Consider the following 26710-nt stretch of genomic DNA (forward strand, 5'->3'; position numbering starts at 1 on the left):
ACACACACACACACACACACACACACACACACACACACACACACACCGCTCTTGCTGTTGTCGTATGTCATCTACAATTATCCCCTGGGAATGTGTTCCTCAATATTGCTGAGACTTCTTAGGCCAGTACCTGTATGGGGCAGGCAGCAGATGCCACACCTCCACCTCTGTCTTTATAGACTGCAGGTAAATTGACTCCACCCCTTCACATCTACCTCCCCAGTCCCAAAAGCCTTTTAGTATACACACAGAAGCAACTACGACACAGTTCACACAGTCACACTTCACACACTGCAGCCATCTGAGTTCACAGCACTATGTCCAGTATAGCTAACCACTTGGCCAGGAGGAAAGCTAGGGAGGAAGGTGAAGGTAGCAACGACAAGGCCATCCCCTTTAACAAGCAAGACTTCCAGACCCTGAGGAGAGAGTGTCTGGAGAGCGGGAAACTCTTCAGTGACACATCCTTCCCTGCTGATTGGAACTCTCTTGGGTACAATGAGTTGGGTCGCTACTCTTCAAAAACCCGGGGCGTTGAGTGGAAAAGACCAAAGGTGAGGACTTTGTCTCAGTGTAAGGAGGATAGCTGTAGGAGGTATATCCACAAGGATGTGGTAGGCTAACCACATCTCACATGATATTAGCCATTTCTGCTTTAGTGATTTGTTAGATGTGCAGTAACAGAGGCACTTATCAATGAGATTCTTGCTTTGGTACTTCTTGCAATTTCATCAAGATACATTTATCGAGCTCACAGTATGTCTTTTGGATTATTAACTTGATTTAGGCTTTTGTTTTACTTTGTTTTAGAAGGGCCCATTGTTTTCCCTTCTCTTACTTTCTGTGTGCTTATTTAATATTATGTGTATTTGGATTGATCAGGATTTGTTCACAAAAATACACGGATGGACAACATTTTCTTCCCACAATTGACAGATTAAAATGAAACTATAAATTGGAACAATTAACACCCAAACCCCTCCTCCTCTCAAATAACTTGTGTGTCTTTTGACTCCTACTGTCCACGTCACCAGGGTAACCTCCTCATAGTTCAAGTTTCTAAGAAGTTGCAATGGGGAATATAGGGGTGGTGGCAGTCATGAAAGGGACTATGTTATGCCCCAATTTCTTATTTTCACAGACAGGTGGAATATACTCAGGCATAGATAGGCCTAATTCTGATTTAGTCAATAACTGAAAATGTGATCTTGGGTGACATTTCTCCAGTCTATGTCTCAAAACTCTTGATTGAAGATGAACCATAGTGCAGGGAATATTTAAGACTGATTGGAAGGCAAATGAAGTCTTGATAAAGAATGTCATTGCAACTTACTGCCTGTATTTGTGCTGGCACCCTGTCTCAAGCATGCAAATTCCATGAACCGTCCCTATATTCTGTCACTGTTTTTGCTCTGCCCTTGAAACAAATTACACTCCAGTCAACACATTTGGTCTTAATGTCGGGAAACAATTCATGCCATTTAGCATCATGTGGAGCAAAGTACCAATTGCTTAGTATTTTTTAAATGAACCAAATTCCTCCTATTCATTCTGTTAGTTAAACAACCTATGCATTTTCCAAACAGGAGTTGTGCTCAAACCCTCAGTTCATTGTTGAAGGAGCCACGAGAACTGACATCTGCCAAGGGGCTTTGGGTGAGTTTGACACCTAACCCCCATATGTATATTGCTCTGTATGTTTGCCATAACATAGGATAGGGTGTAATGATATTATATTTTATTGTTTGTTTGAAAATGTATTGGCTTTACATATCCAAACGGCACCTTTACTACAGATAAAATAAAATAAAAATTCTAATAATACATTAAACCACATATTGTTGTCACTAGTTTCTTCCAGACAACATACTGTAGTGTACATCCCAAAGCATGGTTATTAAGGATAAGTTATCTCACTCACCTATGTTTATCTGTATTCAATGACAAAGGTGTGTGTCACTGTAGTCATCGAGTCATCAATGGGAGTGAAATGGAAGTGGCACCAATTGTTCAAAACCTCTTACTTTTCAAATAGTGTCTATACACCTGTTGTATGTGGTAGGTTGCCACTTCCCTTTAGTGTCTGTTAGGGAAGATTCAGAATTTGTTGGTAACATATGTAAGATGTTTTATATTTATCTAATGTGTGTAAGTTACTTCTCATCAGAATGGTATTTTTGTATAATACTGTGGCGAGGTTGCAGTTATCTGTTCTATGTCAAGACTAAGTTGCCTTGGCCGCTGAGAGGGGAGAGGTCAAAGTGTCTTCATGTGTAAACATATCTTTTACTCCCTACCTTTCCCAGTGGGGAAAGGAGGGTGGCAGTGTCTGGAATCATTCTATGCTCCCTCTAATGTTGTTTCTATCTTAACCTATAGCCTCATTCTCCTCTCTGTGAGTTTGTCCAGGAGACTGTATTTAGAGTTGGTTGTATCTAAATGACAATTTGATATATGCATGTTGATTTGGAGGATTGGTTTATGGTTCTGGGGTTTGGGAAAGGAGACAAAGCTGAACGATGAATTATGTCTATGCTGTCTGACTATGTGTGATCTTTGCTATAAAGGATCCCATTTTGCCATTGTGGGGGGACTCTCAACTTGTCATTAGAGATACTGAACTGTTGAAAGTCAAAATGCTATAGAGCTTATATAATTAAAGATGGACTTTTATAACTAACTCTGACTTGTGTGTGTGGTTTGCTCCCATGATTTGGTAAATAGAGGAAATTTCCACGACATGTCCCAGTAATGTTCACAAAATGTTACATTCATGTAAAGGCCTACAGTACACATTAGTATAATTTGACTACTATACTGCTTCTTGAAGAAATGATACATCAGGTTCGCCCTTTGTAGTAAACATACACCACCCCTAATTTACACAGACATGGAAGACTCAAGTGTGCAACGCTGAACAAACAAGATTTTATTCACAGCTAGCTACAGATTTGACTCAATTTCTATTACAATAGAGGGTGGTATACACCTATTCATATAGTCATGAAGAATTACTCATGCTGAGAATGTTTGCTCACTGTTGTGCACTCCCTTTGCTTTGGCTGTTACTGTTCATGTTTGTACAGTTAACTCTGCCTTGATTTTACAGTACTTTGATTTCGCTCTCCAAAATTGATACCCGGAGCTGATATATCTGCAGTCTTAAACTATTCAGCATTTATGTTTCACTATATTGCATCATGTTATATTAGTATTTCATAATATATTAATATAATAATAAGGGACACAAAACTACCAGTAATTTACCAAAGTTACTTAAATGTTCTGTAATTTTGGTAATCTATGGCAATCTATGGTAACTTTGGTAGTTTATACTTGAATACTCTATCAAGTGACATACCCATTTCTTGGTAGCACACTAAAGTATTAAAATGCAATGTTTTTACTATTAGCACTTTGAGTGTAAGATATGAAGTGTTTAACAAATTAAGTTATTCAATAAAGTTGGATTATTATCAAAATCAAAATAAACAAATGAATATCAAGAAGAATCTCAAAGTTCTCTAGAATGTTCCCGGTATATAAAACATTCCTAAGAATATATACACATTTTGTATTACTTATTTAATATAGAGAGTAAACATATTCTTATTCCCACTGATGTATGTATACAGGTGACTGTTGGTTGCTGGCAGCCCTTGCCTCTCTTACCTTGGACAAAGACATCTTGGCTCGAGTGGTACCCCCTGGGCAGAGCTTTGAGGAGAATTATGCTGGCATCTTTCACTTCCAGGTGAGCAATGTGTTTTTCGTAGTGATAGATGAGGTTGCCCATAAGTGCTGATTTAAGATCAATTTGTCTTTTTTTAACCCCCTTTTTACCTCCAAAAGTTAGGATTGGGGGAGTAGGGTAGATGTTATTGTACACTCAGAGAAATGTTCAACCTTTAATGATTTATTTGTGAAGAGTGGTAAAGAGGAAAAAGTACTTAAAGGGTGAAGCTGAACAGGAAGGGGAAGTTGTGTTCTACCTCTGCTCAGATTTCCTTGTTTACAGTTTTGGCAGTATGGACAGTGGGTGGATGTTGTGATTGACGATAGGCTGCCCACAAGAGAGGGGAAACTGCTGTTTGTTCACTCAGCTGAGGGCTCAGAGTATTGGAGCGCCCTGCTGGAGAAGGCCTATGCTAAGTGAGTAAACATCATTCACCCGTCATGGTTAGTAAACTGGGGTCCTATTCAATCAGAATTGATAACCACACATAAAAACACATTTTCTTACAGTTTTTCTGTTGTTGTCAGTCTATAAATACTTTGCAGTCAGATTTATTTTATTTACTCAAATATGCATCCCTGCAATTGAAGAAAATGTGGCTTTGACTTATCCCGTATACTCAGTGACTAGGTTTGATTAAATAGGGCCCAAGGCATTGAACCTGCACAAAGGGAATAACACAAAGGACATGGATTTAAATTTAACTGTTCTGAATGAATTACAGAACATTCGCTATAGTATAATTTTGATCTGGACCATTGTGGTGACCAGCAGAGGCTTTAGTCATAGTCACTGTTGAATAAATATTGAAGTGTACCTGTAGCCACCAGCCACAGCCTCAAATGTAAACATGCCACCAGATTGCTCCCCTCACCTTCTTTACTTACTGTGTTTGTTATGCCAGTCCCTATTATGCTCTAAATTGTATAATTTGTCATATCTTTTACAAAACATTCCTGTACAAAAACCTCAACACCTATTGCAGTATTTTGAAAACCTTCTTAGCATGGCTTTTGGTTAGCAATATTATTGCTATTATTTTAATTTAGTTATTTTAGCTTCTTAAAAAAAGTTATTTTATTGTAAAACGATTCATTTAAAAGAATTAACTATTATTAACCCTCATACTACCGACTGGGGTCATTTTAGCACAGAGGCATATTTATTATCATAGCTCAAAGGTGGTTTATTCAATTCTTAAACTTTTTCCAGACTTTGTCAATAACCTTGTTCTTACTTATAACTTTGGGGTCATTTTGACCCCAGCTAAAAACACCTAATTCCGCCTGTAATAATTTGATAGATGTGACCTTTATTTGAATCTAGGTTTCTCTGGAGACACAATAAGTTATCCATACCACCAGAGGGTGGATTTTACTAAAACACCAAGCAAAATCTGATATTTTCAGAACATTTATTAAGTGAAATACTGTATATGTGGACAACTACAAATACCTAGGTGTCTGGCTAGACTGTAAACTCTCCTTCCAGACTCATATTAAACATCTCCAACCCAAAATGAAATCAAGAATCGGCTTCCTATTTCTCAACAAGCCTCCTTCACTCACGCCGCCAAACATTCCCTCGTAAAACTGACTATCCTACCGATCCTCGACTTTGGCGATGTCATTTACAAAATAGCCTCCAACACTCTACTACCGTTTTGTCACCAAAGCCCCATATACCACCCACCAATGCGACCTGTATGCTCTCGTCGGCTGGCCCTCGCTACATATTCGTTGCCAGACCCACTGGCTCAAGGGTTTCTATAAGTCTTTGCTAGGTAAAGCTCCATCTTATCTCAGCTCACTGGTCACGATAACAACACCCACCCGTAGCATGCGCTCCAGCAGGCATATCTCACTGGTCATGCCCAAAGCCAACACCTTCTTTGGCCGCCTTTCCTTCCAGTTCTCTGCTGCCAATGACTGAAACGAATTGCAAAAATTGCTGAAGTTGGAGACTTATATCTCCCTCACTAACTTTAAACATCAGCTATCTGAGCAGCTAACCGATCACTGCAGCTGTACACAGCCCATCTGTAAATAGCCCATCCAATCTACCTCATCCCCATATTGTTTTTATTAACTTTTTTGCTCTTTTGCACACCAGTATTTCTACTTGCACATCATCATCTGCACATCTATCACTCCAGTGTTAATTTGCTAAATTGTAATTACTTCGCTACTATGGCCTATTTATTGCCTTACCTCCTCACGCTATTTGCACACACTGTATATAGACTTTTCCCCCCTATTGTGTTATTGACTGTACATTTGTTTATTCCACGTGTAACTCTGTGTTGTTGTTTGTGTCGCACTGCTTTGCTTTATCTTGGCCAGGTCGCAGTTGTAAATGACAACTTGTTCCCAACTGGCCTACCTGGTTAAATAAAGGTGAAATAAAAAAATAAAAATAGAAATATCATAAACAAGCACTCTTTTCATGAAATAATACAAGTTGGGCATAAACTAATATTTCACAGCCTTTCAAACCTGATTCTGGGGTCCATTCTTCATCGTTGTCGTGGTCTTCAAGCTCACTGTCCTCACTACCAGAGGGTATGATCCTAACTGCTCGATTAGGCTCCTTTCGCCCATAGAACGTCCCTGTGTCCATTGCCTGTGAATGTCAGGGGTTGTTTGTTTTTTACATCAAATTACATGTCTTTCATTGAACATCATACTGAATTGCCCTGAAAAGTAGCCTAACTGCACAACGTTGCACTGAGGGGGGGAAAAAAGTAGCTTAAATGCACAATATTGTCCTGAGACAAAAAAATATATATATATACAGTACCAGTCAAAGTTTGACTATTTCTACATTGTAGAATAATAGTGAAGACACCAAAAATATGAAATATCACATATGGAATCATGTAGTAACCAAAAACGTGCTAAACAAATCAAATAAATTCAATCACCTGTTTTGTTTGATGTGAGTTTTTAAACAGAGATGGATTCTTACTTTTTTTTTTTTTTTCAAGAAATGTGTTGTGTTGATGACATTGTATTTGATTTTGATATAACCAAACATAATCAAACTCTTCTTTTCTTTGTAGAGTCAACAGTTCCTATGAGGCCTTGTCTGGGGGCTCCACCACAGAAGGCTTTGAGGACTTCACTGGGGGCATCGCTGAGACATATAATCTTGGCAAGGCCCCACAGTGCCTGTTCAAAATCATGAAGAAGGCCCTGGGGCTGGGTTCTCTTTTGGGCTGCTCCATTGATGTAAGGGTGTTTTTGATGAGTCATCTTTAAATACAGACTATTCTAGTTGTACATTACAAGAGCCAAGAAATATAATGCTGCCAAGGTCCTGACGTGTTACTGTACCTTTGGGACACACCGAAATGCGTTTTAATTGTGAGCAGACTATACACCTTGATCCCAGAAATCCAATGTCCATAGTAACATTTTTTTGAATATAGGTCTGATGTCATGACTGTTTTTTAAATGTATATGTCAGACAACGGAAAGTGCGAAACCCTACCTTAAGATTGGCATGTGTAACTACATACATCTCTTATTGACGTGAGAAGACAAATTATACAATTATACATCTGTTTGGATCGGTCCTACATGAATAAATTAGAGTGTGCAGTAGCGGTAAACATTTTTGATATGTAGTGTTCTGGGGTACTGTAGATAACAAGTGCGTACGAGACGGAGGCAGTCACTGGTCAGAAGCTGGTGAAGGGGCATGCATACTCAATCACTGCAGCAGAAGAGGTAAGAATAAGTCTTTTCTCAGTACATAAAACTATCAAGGAGAAGTAAAATAAGTTAATATAATGTGGTCAGCCTTTTTAGCAGTTCAATGAGTTGAACTGTTTTAAAAATACTGCTTTGGTAACATTACACTTAATGTTGTCTCTGCAACAATGTCATAAAAACGACTATGATATCATTAGTAGTATTCTAACTGACATACTATTACTATGTCATTTTATGACACATGACACATAGATCATTTAAAAAAATACGTATTTTAGACAACAGATCGTGATGCATGAAGTTTGTAGATGGCGTGTGTTTTTCAACAAGATAAGATAGCCAGGTAGCCTCTTGTCAATCGTAACAGTCTGTCGAATTTTCGTGTTGAGTGAAGGTACACCTGCATGGGACTCCAGTTGAGCTGGTGAGGATCAGAAACCCCTGGGGTCAGGTGGAGTGGACGGGTGCCTGGAGCGATGAGTGAGTAAATAACTCAATTAGTAGCAGTGTTGAGCAACTTTATTGACCATATAACAATTTTGGATTGTTGTGGCACACACAACAAACAATTATACAACACTTAATTGCAGGTATATACAGTGGATTCTGGAAGTATTCAGATCCCTTGACTTTTTCCGCATTTTGTTACATTACAGCCTTGCTCTAAAAAATTTTAACATTTTTTAAATGTCCTCATCAATCTAAACACAACACACCATAATAAAACAGTGAAAACAGGTTTTCAGAAATTGCTGCAAATGTTTTAAATTTAAAAAACAGAAACACCTTTATTTACATACGTTTTCAGACCCTTTGCCATGAGCCTCCAAATTGAGCTCAGGTGCATTCTGTTTCTATTGATCATCCTTGAGATGTTTCTACAACATGATTAGAGTCCACCTTTGGAAAATTCAATTGACCTGACATGATTTGGAAAGGCACACACCTGTCTATGTAAGGTCCCACAGTGGCATGTTAGAGAAAAAACCAACCCATGAGGTTGAGGGAATTGTCCGTAGAGCTCCGAGACAGGATTGTGTCGAGGCACAGATCTGGGGAAGGGTACCAAAAGGTACCGACCCATAGCACTCACGTCTGTAGCCATGAAGTGCTTTGAAAGGCTGATCATGGCTCACATCAACACCATTATCCCAGAAACCCTAGACCCACTCCAATTTGTATACCGCCCTAACAGATCCACAGATGACGCAATCTCTATTTCACTCCACACTGCCCTTTCCCACCTGGACAAAAGGAACACCTATGTGAGAGAATGATATTAATTGACTACAGCTCAGCGTTCAACACCAATATTCCCTCAAAGCTCATCACTAAGCTATGGACCCTGGGACGAAACACCTCCCTCTGCAACTGGACTTCCTGACGGGCCGCCCCAAGGTGCTAAGTGTAGGCAACAACACGTCTACCACGCTGACCCTCAACACGGAGGCCCCCCAGGGTTGTGTCCCCTCCTGTAATCCCTGTTCACTCATGACTGCATGGCCAGGCACGACTCCAACACCATCATTAAGTTTGCAGATGACACAACAGCCTGATCGCCGAAAATGATGAGACAGCCTAAAGGGAGGAGGAGACCTGGCCGTGTGGTTCCAGGAAAACAACCTCTCCCTCCACCTGATCAAGACAAAGGAGATGACCAATCAAGAGCATCCTGAATGGTTGCATCACTGCCTGGTATGGCAACTGCTCGGTCTCCGACCGCAAGGCACTACAGAGGGTAGTGTGTACAGCCCAGTACATCACTGGGGCCAAGCTTCCTGCCATCCAGGACCTCTATACCAGGCGGTGTCAGAGGAAGGCCCTAAAACCTTTATTTAATTAGGCAAGTCAGTTAAGAACAAATTCTTATTTACAATGATGTCCTAACCCGACCAAACCTGGACGACGCTGGGCCAATTGTGCGCTGCCCTATGGGACTCCCAATCACGCCCAGATGTGATACAGCCTGGATTCGAACCAGGGACTGCAGTGCCTCTTGCACTGAGATGCAGTACCTTAGACCCTGCGCCATTCGGGAGCAGAGTTCTCTCTGCTATCGCACGGCAAGCGGTATCGGAGCCCCAATCTAGGTCTAAAAGGCCCTCTTAACAGCTTCTACCTCCAAGCCATAAGACTCCTGAACAGCTAATCAAATGGCTACCCAGACTATTTGCATTGCCCCCCTCTTTTACACTGCTGCTACTCTCTGTTTATTATCTTTAACTCTACCTACATGTACATATTACCTCAATTACCTCTACTAACCGGTGCCCCCGCACATTGACTCTGTACCGGTACCCCCTGTATATAGCCTCACTACTGTTACTTTACTTGTGCTTGTTAATTATTTGTGACTTTCTTTTTTCAAATGTTTTAAATGTACTTATCGATTTTTTTTACTTAACACTTATTTTTCTTAAAACTGCATTGTTGGTTAAGGGGGCTTGTAAGTAGGCATTTCACTGTAAGGTACACACTTGTTGTATTCAGCGCATGTGACAAATCAAATTTGAAAAGTTAAGGGGTCTGAATACTTTCCAAATGCACTGTAAGCTTTAAAAATGGTGATACTGTGTTGACAATGTCTGGGAGAAAGCTGTAGGTAAGCCTCCAAGAAAGCATATTTATTTGGTTGTGAAATTCCCTGATGTTGTAATACCGCTTGGGGAAGCCACGTGACAAGCTTAAACTCTTTCTCTCAATAGTTCCAGGGAATGGGATGGAGTACGACCGGAGGAGAAATCCAAGCTCGACCACTCTGCAGAAGATGGAGAGTTTTGGTGAAACTGTTATTTTTTTTCTATTGGTATTGCACTGTATTAAACACCCCAATAATATTGTTTGCTACAGTATAACACTTTCATTAGAATGATATTGTCTAACAGCTGGCATAAAAATAACTTTTGATTGTAACATAAAAAAAGTGTTTATTTCCATTATTGTCTCTTTCAAATGTCATACATAAAATATATATTCCTTTATATTTGATGTACATGGTAGCAACCTACTCCTTGTTCCTTATCCAGGATGGCCTACTCTGATTTCCTAAGGCAGTACTCCAAGCTGGAGATCTGCAACCTGACTCCAGACACGCTGGTCAGTGATGAAGTGGGTCGCTGGAACCACTACCAGTTTGAGGGGATGTGGAGGGTAGGCTCTACCGCTGGAGGATGCAGGAACCATGCAGGTACAGAACCTGTCAATCTAATAATATAACATTATATTCAGTAGGTATTAAAACTACTTGTAAGAGATTTTGTGCTGCTTGCCTATTTGCACTAATCCTACCTGCAATATTCATGGACAGCTGATGAGTTATATTATGTTTACCGTTATGGTAAAAGCAGAGCTTAATTTGTAAATCGGGAGGTTCCGGAACAAAAAGTGAGCGTGAGAGTGGGGTGACCTGGGGAGTTCTGAGGTACCGGAATGCATTAAAAACTTTATAATAAACCATTGCATGCATAGCATTGCATTTGCGTAGTGGAATAGAGCAGTAGAGTAGAGGCACTTACAGAAGTTGCACACATGGATAACATTTTTAGTTTTCTAGGATCTGGGAAAAATATGGCATTTTATTAACGCATTTCATGCAAATCTACGTTATTTGACATAACTGGAGACTTCAGCAGAATTTTTTTTAATACCACTAAAAATAATCAAAATGGCAGGCTACGTTGACACTGACAAACAGAAAATATGAGATAAATAAAAATTACCTTGTCTTGAATCCATCAATAGCCAAGGCCCAGGTGTATAGAGACACATATCGTAGGCTACAATATGAAGAGGAAATTATTGCCCTAAAAATGCTTTCCAGTTTCACTGACTCATCCAATGATATGCAGCTCACGTGCTGGTGATGGCCGATGCGCTCATGCCAAAAGCCTATCTCTCTTTTGTAAAACAATATTTGGAAGTTGATCAAATATGTTGGTAACCTAAAGCAGTCTTCTCTTTTCAGCAGTAGCCATTTGCTTTATAACCTGTGTTTTCCCTCAATTTAAAATATTGTGAAAACTTTAAACAGGTCAATATTTACAAAGCTGCAGGGCCAGATGACCGGGACGTGTACTCAAAGCATGCACGGCCCAACTGGAAAGTGTCTTCACTGACATTTTCAACCTCTCCCTGATCCAGTCTGTAATACCTACACGAAGGTAACCTGCCTACATGGTTACTGCCCTGTAGCAGTCACGTTGGTAGCAATCAAATCAAATCAAATGTATTTCTATAGGCCTTCGTACATCAGCTGATATCTCAAAGTGCTGTTACAGAAACCCAGCCTAAAACCTCAAACAGCAAACAATGCAGGTGGAGAAGCATGGAGGCTAGGAAAAACTCCCTAGAAAGGCCAAAACCTAGGAAGAAACCTAGAGAGGAACCAGGCTATGAGGGGTGGCCAGTCCTCTTCCGGCTGGAGATTATAACAGAACATGGCCAAGATGGTCAAATGTTCATAAATGACCAGCATGGTCAAATAATAATAATCACAGTAGTTGTCGAGGGTGCAGCAAGTCAGCACCTCAGGAGTAAATGTCAGTTAGCTTTTCATAGGCGATCATTAAGAGTATCTCTACCACCCCTGCTGTCTCTAGAGAGTTGAAAACAGCAGGTCTGGGACAGGTAGCACGTCCGGTGAACAGGTCAGGATTCCATATCCGCAGGCAGAACAGTTGAAACTGGAGCAACAGCACGGCCAGGTGGACTGGGGACAGCAAGCAGTCATCATGCCAGGTAGTCCTGAGGCATGGTCCTAGGGCTCAGTTCCTCTGAGAGAGAGAAAGAAAGAAAGAGGGAATTAGAGAGAGCATACTTAAATTCACACAGGACACCAGATAAGACAGGAGAAGTACTCCAGATATAACAAACTGACCCTAGCCCCCAGACACATAAACTACTGCAGCATAAATACTGGAGGCTGAGACAGAAGGGGTCAGGAGACACTGTGGCCCCATCCGATGATACCCCCAGACAGGGCCAAACAGGAAGGATATAACCCCACCCACTTTGCCAAAGCACAGCCCCCACACCACTAGAGAGATATCTTCAACCACCAACTTACCATCCTAAGACAAGGCCAAGTATAGCCCACAAAGATCTCTGCCACGGCACAACCAAAGGGGGGCGCCTACCCAGACAGGAAGATCACATCAGTAGTACAGTAGTAATTCTAAAGCTTTGGCAAATGTATTTCAATGTATAAGGGGTGCTGCAGTTACTTCAGAACCCTTCGCGTGGCGATGATTCTATAAGGAAATGATGACGTGCAACGCTAGAGAGATGAGAGTTGCAGGCTCATTCATGTCTATCAGAGCAGATCATAGAAAGTGAATCTCATTCTACCTATGTGAGAGATACTGGCACGCTTCTCACACAGCGACGTCTGTTTGGTCTCAAACATAGGTTACAATGTTGCGCAAACCATAAACCTGGGCCGGGCCAACCAAAATCAACTCTTAGAATATTAGGCACCAGCGGAAAATCAACCTTTTCACATTATGTTCTGTTGTGGGGGCATGAGAATGAACGAATGGGCAACTCGAATGAACTTTGATTGCTTTTATTTGAATTTTTACATTGCAAAAAGGTGAGAGAAAATAAATTCATGCCACGAGAGGTACGGGATTCAGACAAATCGTTTCTGGAAGAAAAACTCCAAAACGGAGAGGCTCAAATTAAGCACTGGTTTAGAGTAAAAAGTGTATAGTGTTCAGGGTAGCCATGTCCACGATTTTCCGGGAAAATGTTGCTAGTGAAAATGTATTTGTCATGGGTTGCGGGATTTTGGGCTACTTCTAAATTGCACTGCGTCCACCATGGCATTTCTCTTATTTTTTTGTATCTATTAATTTTACTGTGACCTGCTGCTTCTGATTATCAGACAATGAGACAGGCAGTTGCTGAGTGAGTGTGTGGGCCAGATGAATGTATGTGTGTGTGTGTTAGATGAATGTATGTGTGTGTGTGTGTGTGTGTTGAGACAAGCGCTGCAGCAGGCAGTGTTGCCAACACATTTTCAGGGTAAGTTGCTAGAGGCAGGTTAATTTGTTGCTAAAAGTTGCTAAATGATGTTGTGATGTCATTGCGTGATAACGTAAAACTGCGTCATTACGTAGAATACACAATAACGTTTCTCAAATTGACTGGCCATCTCGGCAAAAAATATGATTTGACATTTGTTCAGGTACAGACACCCACTCTTTTCTGTACTTCTGGCTGTACGCTTTTGATTGGGATATGTTGATTGATGTTGTAAGTTCTGTTCAAGATCAAACATTTGTGACCAACTATATTCATTGAGTTTAGCTCGTGCCGCACTCAGCCAACAATGATTGGCAATTTGCCCAAATTGCTGCTTGCCTGCTGCTGCCTGTACACGAGCTGAGCGCCTGCTGCTGACGTCACTCACAATGCACTATTGCAGCCAGGCACGTGTGTTGTGACTGAGAGAAAATCGTTTTTGTGTCATTTAGAGGGAAAATGTGTGCATTTTAGCATTTGAGTCACTTTTCAAAAGTTGCTAAAAGTTCCAAACAAATTTTTGATACATTTGTTGCTAGGTGCTGTTTGAAAAAAAAAAGTTGTCAGGGTAGTCTGAAAAGTTGCTAAATATAGCAAAAAAATAGCTAAATTGGCATCACTGGCAGCAGGCAGCTGAATCACGTAAATGAGGAAAGCAGCACATGCGCTCACATCTTGACAAGTGATGTGAGAACAACGAACTGACGGCACTAGCTAGCTAATATGGAGACACTTATTCGATACATGTGGCAACTCCTCTCTTGAGGCTAGTTTTCAGGCCTTTGTGCAGGTTTTGAGCGGTCATAGACTGGACATTGTAGCTAAACCTGGCAACTCTGATAGTGTTGCCTCGATTAGTCACTAATCCTTTTTCACAAATCTTTTTTCTCACCCACTTCTCTGCAGCCACATTCTGCTCTAACCCCCAGTTTGCCATTAAATTGGATGATGTGGATGATGACCCTCATGATGGCAAGGATGGCTGCACCTTCTTGGTGGGCCTCATGCAAAAAGACGGCCGCAAAGAGAGGAGATTCAGCCGGGACCTCAACACCATTGGCTTTTCAATATACCAGGTGCAACATCACCACCCCAGAGTGAATTTATTCACTTAATCCATAACTGTCCAACCCTCCACCTGGGTATGCAGGCATTTGTTCCAGCCCCTGCCTTATAGGGCCAATGCAGACATTTTTATCTCAATGTTAAATCATTTCTGGGTAACAATGAGGTTCCTTAGTGTAATAGTTTTCCATTAAAATTGTCAAAAAGAAACAAACAGCTTTTTTTGGGGGGGGGACTTCACAAGCAATACTTTTGCTAGGACTGTCTGGGAGTGGTCTGAGTGAGGGGCCTAATGGGAGGGATATGTTACCTGAAAACTAGCTGTTATCGGCAGAGAGGTTTGGAACTCTCTTTGTTATTGGTCTATGAACTTACACCGCCTGGTGATGTCACCAGGTAAGCCAAAACTCCACCCATGCAAAACCTGCTAATTAGAAGGTCCTGTTAAAATGTTTTTTTTCAACCAGCAACTATCAGAAAATAACACTGATCATATTTGTTTTACACTTTTACCGCGTTAGTTTAATCAGCTGTTGTACAATATGATACAAAACACAGATTGTTTTTTTCTTTCTACAAATCAGCTGTTTATGATATCATGAATTCGCTGAATAAGGTGTTTTAGAGCAGGGCTGGAGCAAAAGCATGCATACCCAGTAGTTCTCAGAGAGGAGAGTTGGCTACCCCTGACTTAATCAATTTTTAAATAAAATGGTCAAATCTGTTAATATTCTGATGTTTGTTTTGTTTTTGTTTGTTTTCCAGGTTCCTGATGAGGTATGTATGGTACATTAACACATACAAAGAAAGAAACTCAAGCATAATTATAGATACAGTATAAGGCCATTTTCATGCTGATCTGTTCACATCACATTCTCAACTTTTATTTTGAGCCAAAATATGAGTACAGTGTCAAATGCACAAAAAGTAAGGTAATATGTTGTTTGAAACCAATGTATAATGCCACAAGGTAGACTACTGTAAAAAGGCCCTATCCTCTGTGTTTGATGGCAGTATAAGGGCCGCACCAACATCCACCTGGGCCCAGATGTGCTGCTGAGACAGAAGTCTGTGGCAATGAGCAATACCTTCATCAACCTGCGGGAGATCTGTGACCGCTTCAAGTTGCCCCCCGGGGAGTACGTCATCATCCCCTCCACGTTTGAGCCGCACAAGAAGGGCAGCTTCCTCTTGAGAGTCTTCGCCGAGAAGCATGCTGCCACCAGGTGGGCCCCGCGTTTATGAAGAGGTTATACAGCCTGCAATAGAGTGGGACTATACCATTTTTATAGTGATTATTTGAAATACATTATTAAGTCGTAAGGCATGTGAATAGATCCATATGTGTCTCATTGTTTTATTAACATTCTTGCTTTTATGTTTCTAGATGCTGTTGTGAACACTGTAACGTTTTATATAATGTAGGCCTATGTAGCAAAGACGGAAGTGTTTTTAAAAATAATGCAGGCCTTTATAGCGAATGGGGATCCACTCGTGCTGACAATTTGTTTTATGGCACGGCTGGGTAAGACATTTCAGGAGGGCGGTCATGTGTGTTTGTGAGGCAGAGAGGTCCTGGGTTCGAGCCTCGGTATGAGCCGAATCAGGAGGAAGTGGTACTCGCTAAGGAAGCAACGTGACATTATTGACACTTACATGAGTTCGATCATACATTTTCATTCAATTTGAAAATGTAGCTTTGTTTCCAGGGCACAATGACAAACATATGTACAAATGTGATGCGTTTATCATATGGTGTATGTTATATGTATATCTTTCTATGTGTTTTGTTGCAGTCCAATGGAAGAGGATATCAGTGTGGAAGTTGACGAGGTACATCATAGTTATTTCTTGTCTTTTGATCTCAACATCTTCCAACAATTTAAAAAAAATGTTTACTGAGGTATGTTTCCGGCTGGACACTCCAAGTGCAACATAATATTTAAACAGAGATTTCTGAACGTTTAAATTTTTTTTTTTACCCTTTTTAGCCTGATATTACAGAGGGTGATGTGGATCCCTACTTCAAACGTCTATTCTTGCAGATTGCTGGAAGCGTATGTATTTCTATATTATTTTTGTTCTTTATTTAAATCAGTCACATAACAATCTTATTTTTCTTTCTAATATATTAATTTAATCTTGACAGGATTCCGAAGTTTCTGCCTTTGAACTTCAAAAGATTTTAAACAGAGTGGTAACTCAGAGTGAGTAAAGGAGATGTATATACATTGTGAAGCATCATCTGTGATGAGACACAGTGGGGTCTATATTTACCAACATTAGAAAAGGTTTCAATTTAAACCTTTTCTCCATCCCAATTAAAATTGTTGACATAGTTGCACGTGATAAAATGCTACATTTTAGTTGTTCCCATTACATAACCTGGCACATTTAACCCTATGCTAACCTGACCAGGTGGCAGTGATTATGTCCGGTCACAAATTCCTCATCAGCCAATTACAAATGTTGATGTAGGTGGACGTGATTTAACACTTTTTCATGAAAATGTTCTTAACAGAAGTTTAAAAAATAATAATTTAAAAACGGTTACTAAAAATCACGCAAAATCTCAACTAAATGATAAGCTCATAGTGTAGCGAACTTGGTTCCTGGGTAATTTTTGCAGTTTGTGGCAAGTTGAAATCCCAGGAGAGGTTTTTTCATTTGAAATGTAGAATTACATTTATTGTGATAGTGTTATCCAAAGTACGGCCAAAACCTTGCAAATGAAGATTACAAATATATTTAATGAGGAGGTTCTTGGAGTCCCTATTGCAGACCAACATGTAAGCTACTGCTACAGTGGTGTAACGTTAACGTTAGTGCTGCCGATGTGCACCGAAGCGACGCTTCTCAGAATGGTGCTTGTTTAATAAAGTTTAGATCAAAGCGGAATCAATGTCTCGCAAGATCACCTACAGTAACTGTCCAGTGTTTCCAGATTTCTATGAAATATGACCTCTATTTACTTACAATATGAGTGAAATAGTTTTTCTTCCTAAAATTGGTAATTAAAAAGCAGCTTTTTTGTGTTGGAATGGTGTAGGTATATTCCAACAAAAGAATGGTATGGGTATATATTGGTTATTAAAAATATTAATCAGAGTTGACATCTGATTGGCCAGCTCATCCACCTCTAGAACACTGATTGGCCAGTTTATCCTTCTCAGGAGTATGACATCATACTCTATGACAAAATAGCAAGCATTTTTGAAACAGTGTTTTTGAGATACATGTTTGAGGTGTGGGTTTTTCTCTCCAGTTTATGCTTTGGCCACAAATACGAGTATAGGACGAGTCAACAACATTATTTGGGTATGAGTTAAAAGAATATGAACTTTTAAAAGTGAGATTATCACTGGACACTTAACTTTAAGGATGAATTAGTATTCTATATAGGCCTAGCATACCGAATATACTGAACATAATAGCATAGTATAACGTTACTGTTAGACCAAAACGTCTTAATTTTTTATGTAGGCTACACTTACAACAATTTACATGCATTATAATCATCCATTTCATCGCCTATTTGAATCGATCATCGAGGACCAGCAGAGAACAGTTTTTTCCTTAACAAAAAAGCTTGACAAGAGTGGGCCTTGAACCAACTGATACTGTACCCCACAGATTCACAGTTAACCAGTTTAGCGTGTATGCCACCTGGCAGTGATTGTAATGGAGGTACATGACAGCTTTTTTTATTTATTTTTACAATGTACGATAAACTGAAATGTTGTGTAGACCTCCTTTATATTTTTCCTGTAAAACACATGGATGTGTGTGAAACGGATAAGCAAAAACATGTGATTTTTTTTTCATATATGCAAAAAAACATACCTTTTTAATTTTGTCTAACGTTAGAAGCTAGTAGCCTAGTCAAGGATTCGTCATTCAATATTGGGACACGGTAATATTGGGACAAGACACTTTACAGACCAAGTGAAAGAAAAGTAAACCTTTCATTTGGAGGTTTAAAATATCCCTCTGGTGGCCAAATGGACCTATTTTAAGAAACACTAAATATGCCAGGTTATTTTATGGGAAGCGTTGGCCAGTAACTGAATGGTCACTGCTTTGAATCCCTGAGCCAATTAGGTTAAAAAAATCTGTTGATGTTCCCTTAAGTTGGTCTGGATAACTGACTAAAATGCACATGTAGTATTGTATCACGTGCAACAATATTTTTTGAATTGGCTGATGTGCATTTTGAGACAGATAAAATGTCAACTTAAATATTCACCAGTATGGACCCAGTATGTGTTAACAGTACGGTATATTAGCTTTACTTGTTGCCACTCTGTTTTCAAGGATCTCACGTCAAAACTGATGGATTTAGCCTCGAGACCTGTCGTCACATCATCAGTCTGTTGGATGTATCCTTTCCTACAGTAGCATGAGCCATTCATTCTCAATATGATATGGAAAAATGCACATTTTACTTTTCAACATGTGGTATTAGGAAATTGTTCCTGTGTGGCACAGTTGGTTGACCATGGCGCTTGCAACGCCAAAGTCGTGGGCTCGGTTCCCACAGGGGAAAATGTATGCATGCACTACTGAAAGCCGCTTTGAATAAAAGTGTCTGCTAACTGGCATATATTATATCTGTCTTGACAACAATCAGATGGATGGCAATGCAAAGTTGGGCCTGGTTGAGTTCCATACTGTGTGGACTAAGATCCAGAAGTATTTGGTAAGATTAAGGTCAGAGACTGTGCTGAGTGTACAGCATTGAAACTGGTATTATTAATCGTATTCGAGTCTGTCAATAATTTCGATGTCTTATAGGAAATCTTCAAAAGTCACGACTCTGACAACTCTGGCACGATGAGCACCCACGAGATGAGGGAGGCGTTGACTGAAGCAGGTATTGTTAAGAAACATTGACTTATTTAACCATTTAATTTACAATGTACAAAACATGCTCTTTCCATGACATAGACTGACCTAGTGAATCCAGGTGAAATGTCTTATTGATGTCACTTGTTAAATCCACTTCAATCAGTGTATGTAGATGAAGGGGAAGAGACAGTTTAAAGAAGGATTGTGTATGTGTACCATTCAGAGGGTGAATGGGCAAGAAAAAAGATTTACAGTATCAGGCTATCGTAGTAGCTGCAGGCGCCATGGCCGCGGGAACATGTTTTGGGGGGTATTTTTCTCCCTACTCTGCTGACGACAATTTCTCTGCTCACACAGGAGTAATAAAGGCCTAGTGCACTAAATGTGATTTTTTTTTCTCACATTATTATAATAATTAAAAAACATATAAATTATTGTTTTAATTGTAATTTATCAGGGGTGCCCAGCACCCCTACCCGTGGCTATGCCAGGCGCACCGGTTTTAATGTGTCAAGAACTGCAACGCTGCAGGGTTTTTCATGCTCAACAGTTTCCCGTGTGTATCAAGAATGGTCCACCACCCAAAGGACATCCAGCAAACTTCACACAACTGTGGGAAGCATTGGAGTAAACATGGGTCAGCATCCCTGTGGAACGCTTTCGACACCTTGTAGAGTCCATGCCCTGACAAATTTAGTCTGTTCTGAAGGCAAAAGGGGGTAGGAAAGTCTTCTTAATGTTTTGTACACTCAGTGTAGTTAAACAGAAGGGTATTAGAAATCTACCTATGTGCGGGCCTCCCGAGTGTTGTAATGGTCTAAAGCACTGCATCACAGTGTTGAGACGTTACTACAGCCTGGGGTTCGATCCCACAGCTGGCTATGTGTCATAGCCAGCCGTGACCGGGAGTGCCATAGGGCGGTGCACAATTCATCGGGATAAGGGGAGGGTTTGGCCGAGGGGGCCTCCTTGGCTCATTGTGCAATAGTGACTCTTTGTGGAGGGCCGGGCGTCTGTAAGCCTGACAGCTGACTTCAGCTGAACGGTGTTTCCTCCGACACATTGGTGCGGCTGGCTTCCGGGTTAAGCAAGCAAATCTTAAGAAGCAGCGTGGCTTGGCAAGTGATGTTTCGGAAGACACTTGACGTTCACCTCTCCTTTTGGGGAGTTGCAGCAATGAGAAAATGGAGTATTGCCCTTCAGGAAAACATTGCCAACTGTACACTAGCACAGACATATCAGGGTCAATAGAACACACTCTTTCCTTTATGGAGAACTTAAAACACATTTAAAGGTGTGAATTAGTGGTAGTTTCGCAAGCCAATGCTAACTATTGTTAGCACAATGACTGGAAGTCTACAGGTACGCTAGTGTATGCTAGCTGCTTGTATATGCTATCTCGCAGTATCCCTTTAAAGTCACATTAATGCGGCTACCTCTTACTTACTGTATGCTACCCCTACCACAACTACTACTACCGGAGGGGCTCTTACTATTGTAATATTGTAATATTATCAATTCAAATGCATTTGTTTGTTAACTGTAAATATTTATTAGAATGCAGCATTACGCTGTTTCATTTACCCCCATGTCACACAACATTTACATGGGTCAGTCAATAACAAATTGTTGTATTAGGACTTTGGTTGAAATGCTGGGCCAGGATTTTATTATTGTGTTTATTATTGTCGCAGGATTTCAGCTTAACAGCGAGGTGCTCCAGCTAATTGTGTCCCGCTACGCTAACTCAGAGTACTCCATGGACTTTGACTGCTTCATGGGCTGCCTGATACGACTGGAAATGCTATTTAGTGAGTGGTTTTTGACTTCATAATGTCTTCTAATAGAGGTGGTTCCAATGATTCAATCCAGAGCATGGTGCTTGCATCTCTGGATATTGTACACTATAAATTGCCTTGGATAAAAGTGTCTGTTCCATGACCATTATTATTATCATTCTTATAAATAAAAAATAAACTATCTGGGGAAAGCCCATGAACTGAGTGTGCACAGGATATTGTTTTAAATTAACATTTATAAAGTTACTACAATCAAATTAAAGGTATTAGCAATACCTGTAATGGGCAGGCAGATTCTCAGAGTCAGAATCACCTTGTATTTATATTTATATAAATACAAGGTGATATATAAAGATATATATATATATATATCTCTCTCTCCCTCTCTACTAGAAATGTTCAAAACACTTGACAAACATGACAGTGGGAAGATCGAATTGGATGCATTGCAGGTATGTCTTCACATCTAATCTTTAATTTGTTCATTTAATAAATATTTTCCTGAAATTGTTTCCAATCAATTCTGAACGATTTGTGTTTGTGTGCATGTTTTTCAGTGGGTCTGCCTGGGCCTCAATTAAGATTCCAGAGATAATAATCTACTACAGGGACAGATGAAGACATACAACTCAATTGCATTGGACTCTACGGATAAGATTTCTCAATGTGTTATTTTACTGTTGCTTTTATTGAATGAGACTTGGACAAAATACTTTATAGGGCTCTTGTCTACAATAGCATATGGATCACTCTACACCAGGGTTGGGGTCAATCAGATTGAAAAAATATTTTATATTTTACCATTAGACATATTGAGACCTAGGTCTCTTATTCAAATGTGCCCTGCGCAATACAACAACAAAAATATACACATTATGGGAAGCACAAGTAAAACATCACAAATCACGCAGAAAAACAGTTACATTCCTACACAATTAAGTCCCCGGTCAATACTCTAAACTGCCCCGAACAGCACCAGAATATTAAGATGAAATGTATTTTGAATTTTGTACCAGCAGCACAGTGCTTTAAAAGTAAAAAGCAGATTTACCTAGCTTGGTGGAGACCCTAGGAACCTCAAGATTTAACCAATCCTGTGAACAAGTTAGGCAACTCATGTGTCTACACTTCAACAGCAAAGTTAGATAAGTTAGAAGTTTATGAAATGGGGCCTTGTAAACGAAAACGGAGTAATGTAGAGATCTACGGATCTTTAACGAAGTCCAGCCAACCTATTGATACAGTCTGCAGTGATGAGTATCACAACTGTCACCTGTAACAAACCGAAAGGCACAATGGTAGATGGCATCCAAAGAACCATCTAATGGGGGAACATGTAGTTCCTCTGAAACATTCTTACAACATGGATTTTGTTTTGCCCGTACAAATAATTAATTTCAACTCAGAATTGAAATTTGAATTGAGACATGAAAAGTCTCATTCATATTACTAAAATCACCTGCCACTAGCCATATCACTGCAAAATATTGAATATAGCATTTAAAATAATAACTTGATTATCACTTAAATATGTTTATTTTATGTTTTGTTTTTTAGACGTTAGGTTGTAACTATATTCATGATATACAGGGAGCTCCAACAGTATTGGGACTGTGACAATTTGTTTTGTTTTGAAATGATACAATGACTTATGAGGTTGAAGTGCAGACTGTCAGCTTTAATATGAGGGTATTTACATCCATATCGGGTGAACTGTTAAGAAAATACATCACTATAATGAATAATGATGAGTGAAAGTTACAGATGCAAAAAATAAAGACATGCTAACCTCTCACAATTACAATAAGGAAGTGCTGGAGTACAGTGCCCAAAAAACGAAATGTGTCACTGTCCCAAAACCTTTGTAGCTCACTGTATCACAACCACTTGTATAGAATGAATAAATAAGACATTTTAATTTCAATCAATTCAGTTTCCTTTCATTCCAATTCATATTCTACAAATAGCCTTATTAAAATTCAAGATTTCAATTGGAATTAAAGCGCAATTATAAAATCTATTCCGTATCGAATATCGCTCTAGTGCTATACTCATACATATGATTTCATTGCATGTGTCATTACCGGTACAGAATTATAAAAGATTTGTACACTGCAAATTGACTCAACATATATAGATTTCCTAAAATAAAATCACTTAGAGCAGATTTCCTGGTGATTTAACAGTTTTGAACATTTTGATTTTGTAACACTGATCTACACACAATACGGCATAATGTCAAAGTGGAATTTTGTTTGTAGAAATGTTTTGAAATTTATAAAAAATGAAAAGCTGGAATGTCTTGAGTCAACAGCTATTCAACCCTTCGGTTATGACAAGCCTAAATAAGTTCAGGAGTAAAAATGAAATCACATAATAAGTTGCATGAACTCATTCTGTGATCAGTAATAGTGGTTAACATGATTTTTGAATGACTACCTGTCACGCCCTGACCATAGAGAGCCCTTGTTTCTCTATGGTGGAGTAGGTCAGGGCGTGACGAGGGGGTGTTCTAGTTTAAAATTTCTGTGTTGGTGTTTTGGTTTGGTTCCCAATTAGAGGCAGCTGGTAATCGTTGCCTCTAATTGGGGATCATATTTAAGTAGCCATTTATCCCACCTGTGTTTGTTGGGATATTATTTTGTGTTTGTTTATGTGCACCACGTAGTCACGTTTCATTGTTCGTTTATTTGTTTTGCTTAAGTTTCACTTTATAATAAAGATGTGGAACTCTGCGTACGCTGTGCCTTGGTCCCGTTCTTACGACAACCGTGACAGAATATCCCACCAAATGAGGACCAAGCAGCGTATCTACGAGGTAAAGGAGTTTTGGACATGGGAAGAAGTGATGGGTGGATACGAAACCCTTCCTTGGAGGCAGACGGAAAATAATAATTGAGGACAGCGACAACGCCAGGGTTCGCGGCCAGAGAGAGCCCAAGGACAACCCCAAGTTTTTTGGCGGAGGGGCACAGGGGGTGGCCGTCTGAGCCGCGGGAGGAGCCAGAGTACATGGAGCAGATGATAGAGAGGTGGTCGGTCGACCCAAGGAGAGAGCCAGAGCCCGCCTGGGAATCGATGGAGCAGTGTGAAGAGGGATATCGGAGAATGATGTTGGCGAAGAGTAGGCTGCAGCGCAGGCTGGCTGAAGATCGGGTCATCAGTCCGGTGCCATCTGTGCCGGCTCCACGCACCAGATCTCCAGTGCGCCTTCCCAGCCCGGTACGTCATGTGCCTGCTCCCTGCACTTGCCCTGAAGAGCCAGAGACCATCAGGGAGGCAATGGGGAAGTTGGGAGAGAGAGAGATGAGAGAGATGTTGTGCAAGTGTGTTCTGCTCAACATCCGACCAGAAGATCCGGTTAACTGTCTGGTGAAACCTGGGCCGGCTCCACGGTTCTGGCCTCCAGTGCAGCTCCCCAGTCCGGTACGTCCTTTGTCTCCTCCTCGCACTCGCCCTGAAGTGCGTGTTCTCAGTCCGGTACGTCTTGTGCCTCGCATTTGCTCGTGGACCAGCGACGGTCCACGGTCTGGAACCTCCAGCGATGGTCCATGGTCCGGAACCTCCAGCGACAGTCCACGATACTGAACCTCCAGTGACGGTCCACGATCCTGAACCTCCAGTGACGGTCCACGATCCTGAACCTCCAGTGACGGTCCACGATCCGGAATCTCCAGCGATGGTCCACAGTCCAGAACCTCCAGTGACTGTCCGGAACCTCCAGTGACGGTCCACGGTCCAGAACCTCCAGCGATGGTCCGGAACCTCCAGCGACGGTCCGGAACCTACAGCGACGGTCCGGAACCTACAGCAACGGTCTGGAACCTACAGCAACGGGCAACGGTCCGGAACCTCCAGCGAGGGGCAGTGGTCCGGAGTTCATGCACGGCGTCCAGTCCAGCTCCAAGGCCGGAGCCTTCCTCTGTGCCGATGTCCATTCCAGGCACGGTGTCCAGTCCAGCTCCATGGCAGGAGCCCTCTTCTGCGCCGGTGTCCAGTCCAGACACGGTGACCAGCCCAGCTCCAAGGCCAGAGCCTTCCTCTGCGCCGTTTCCCATTCCGGGCTGCTGCGTTCAGCCCAGCTCTATGGCCGGAGCCTTCCTCTGCGACGATGCCCAGTCTAGGCACGGGGTCCAACCCAGCTCCAGGGCCAGAGCCCTTCACTGCGCCGATGCCCAGTACAGGCACGTCGTTTAGCCCGGCGCCATGGTCGGATCCAGGGTCTGGGGGGGGCTACGACCCGCACCGGGGCCGCCACCGACACTAGTCATCCCCCCTAACCCTCCCCTTTGGTTTCAGGTTTTGCGGCCGGAGTCCTCAAAATAAAGATGTGGAACTCTACATACGCTGCGTCTTCGTCCCATTCTTACAACAACTGTGACACTACCTCATCTCTGTACCCCACACAATTGTCTGTAAGGTCCCTCAATCGAGTAGGGACTTTCAAGCACAGATTCAACCACAAAGACCAGGGAGGATTTTCAATGCCTTGCAAAGAATGGCACCAATTGATAGATGTGTAAAAATAAATAAAGAAGATGCTGAACATCCCTTTAATCATGGTGAAGCTATTAATTAGGCTTTGGATGGTGTATCAATACACCCAGTCACTACAAATAAAAAGGCATCCTTCCTAACTCAGTTGCTGGAGAGGAAGGAAACTGCTCAGGGATTTCACCATGAGGCCAATGGTTATTTTAAAACAGAGTTTAATGGTTGTGATAGGAGAAAACTGAGGATGGATCAACAACATCGTAGTTACTCCACAACACTTACCTAAATGACAGAGTGAAATGCAGGAAGCCTATACAGAATAAACATGTGTGATTGAACATTTTATGTTTGTGCTTTTCTAACATCCAATTTCTGTGTTATATTCATTTTCTTTTCTAATAACCAATTTCTGTGTTCATGCAAGTGACTGATTGATCGAATCTTCACTATCTGCAATTTGGTAGTATGCCCAGAACCTTGTTTAGAGAAAGAGATATCTCCGCTTTGGCATAGTTTGGGTTTATATCGCTACTTACGCTGTGTCCATTGGTGAGGGTTCACTTATTAGCAAGGGAATGGGAGGCACCACCTCTGATAGCTTGCTCATTATTATTATTATTACTATTTTATAAAGTTTGTGTTTTGACTCGTTGGAAACTGCAAAAACAATTTGAATCAATGTATAGATGTTAATGAATTAATACTGGATCAGTAATGTGGGAGTTGGACTTCAATGAACTTGCAAAACTTAATTGATTTAGCAATTTTAATGATTAATCATACATGTATAGGCTATCTGGGAATTCAACTTTAATTAACCTGAAAGCGTCATTGTATCTAGGTTAAGATTGACAAGTTTAAAATGTCTCATTGGTTGGAACAAATTAATTTGGTCCTTAGCCGAATGATTAACCGGGAAAAAAGGTTTGTTTGGCAATTTACCTTCCTTGTTAAATCATGAGACACGCTATCCAATCAGTTGAGATTGGTTGGATATTATTAAGTGTAACCAGATTTTACAGATGTGA

At 40.8% G+C, this 26710-nt stretch overlaps 1 protein-coding gene across 1 annotated transcript; it reads left to right on the forward strand.

Moving 5' to 3' along the window:
* Nucleotides 1–229: 229 nt before the first annotated feature.
* On the forward strand, nucleotides 230–23116 carry capn8 (calpain 8). Its single transcript, XM_024443894.2, has 21 exons — nucleotides 230–554; nucleotides 1587–1656; nucleotides 3636–3754; nucleotides 4019–4152; nucleotides 6798–6966; nucleotides 7384–7467; nucleotides 7847–7932; nucleotides 10158–10232; nucleotides 10479–10639; nucleotides 14383–14552; nucleotides 15307–15318; nucleotides 15556–15767; nucleotides 16338–16374; nucleotides 16533–16598; nucleotides 16691–16748; nucleotides 18856–18920; nucleotides 19172–19240; nucleotides 19336–19414; nucleotides 21084–21200; nucleotides 21582–21640; nucleotides 21746–23116. Exons 1-21 carry the CDS (start codon nucleotides 318–320, stop codon nucleotides 21767–21769), a joined length of 2103 nt encoding a protein of 700 aa, XP_024299662.1. The 5' UTR covers nucleotides 230–317; the 3' UTR covers nucleotides 21770–23116.
* The last annotated feature ends 3594 nt before the right edge of the window (nucleotides 23117–26710 follow it).

This window comes from Oncorhynchus tshawytscha, linkage group LG02 (assembly GCF_018296145.1).
Source record: "Oncorhynchus tshawytscha isolate Ot180627B linkage group LG02, Otsh_v2.0, whole genome shotgun sequence".
In the NCBI taxonomy this organism is placed as follows: Eukaryota; Metazoa; Chordata; class Actinopteri; order Salmoniformes; family Salmonidae; genus Oncorhynchus; species Oncorhynchus tshawytscha.

Coding starts and splice junctions, on each gene's coding strand:
- capn8 (XM_024443894.2), top strand. CDS start 318: ATGTCCAGTATAGCTAACCACTTGGCCAGGAGGAAAGCTAGGGAGGAA. Junction 18,921..19,171: donor ACATCATCAGTCTGTTGGAT/GTATCCTTTCCT, acceptor GACAACAATCAG/ATGGATGGCAATGCAAAGTT. Junction 19,241..19,335: donor CTAAGATCCAGAAGTATTTG/GTAAGATTAAGG, acceptor GATGTCTTATAG/GAAATCTTCAAAAGTCACGA.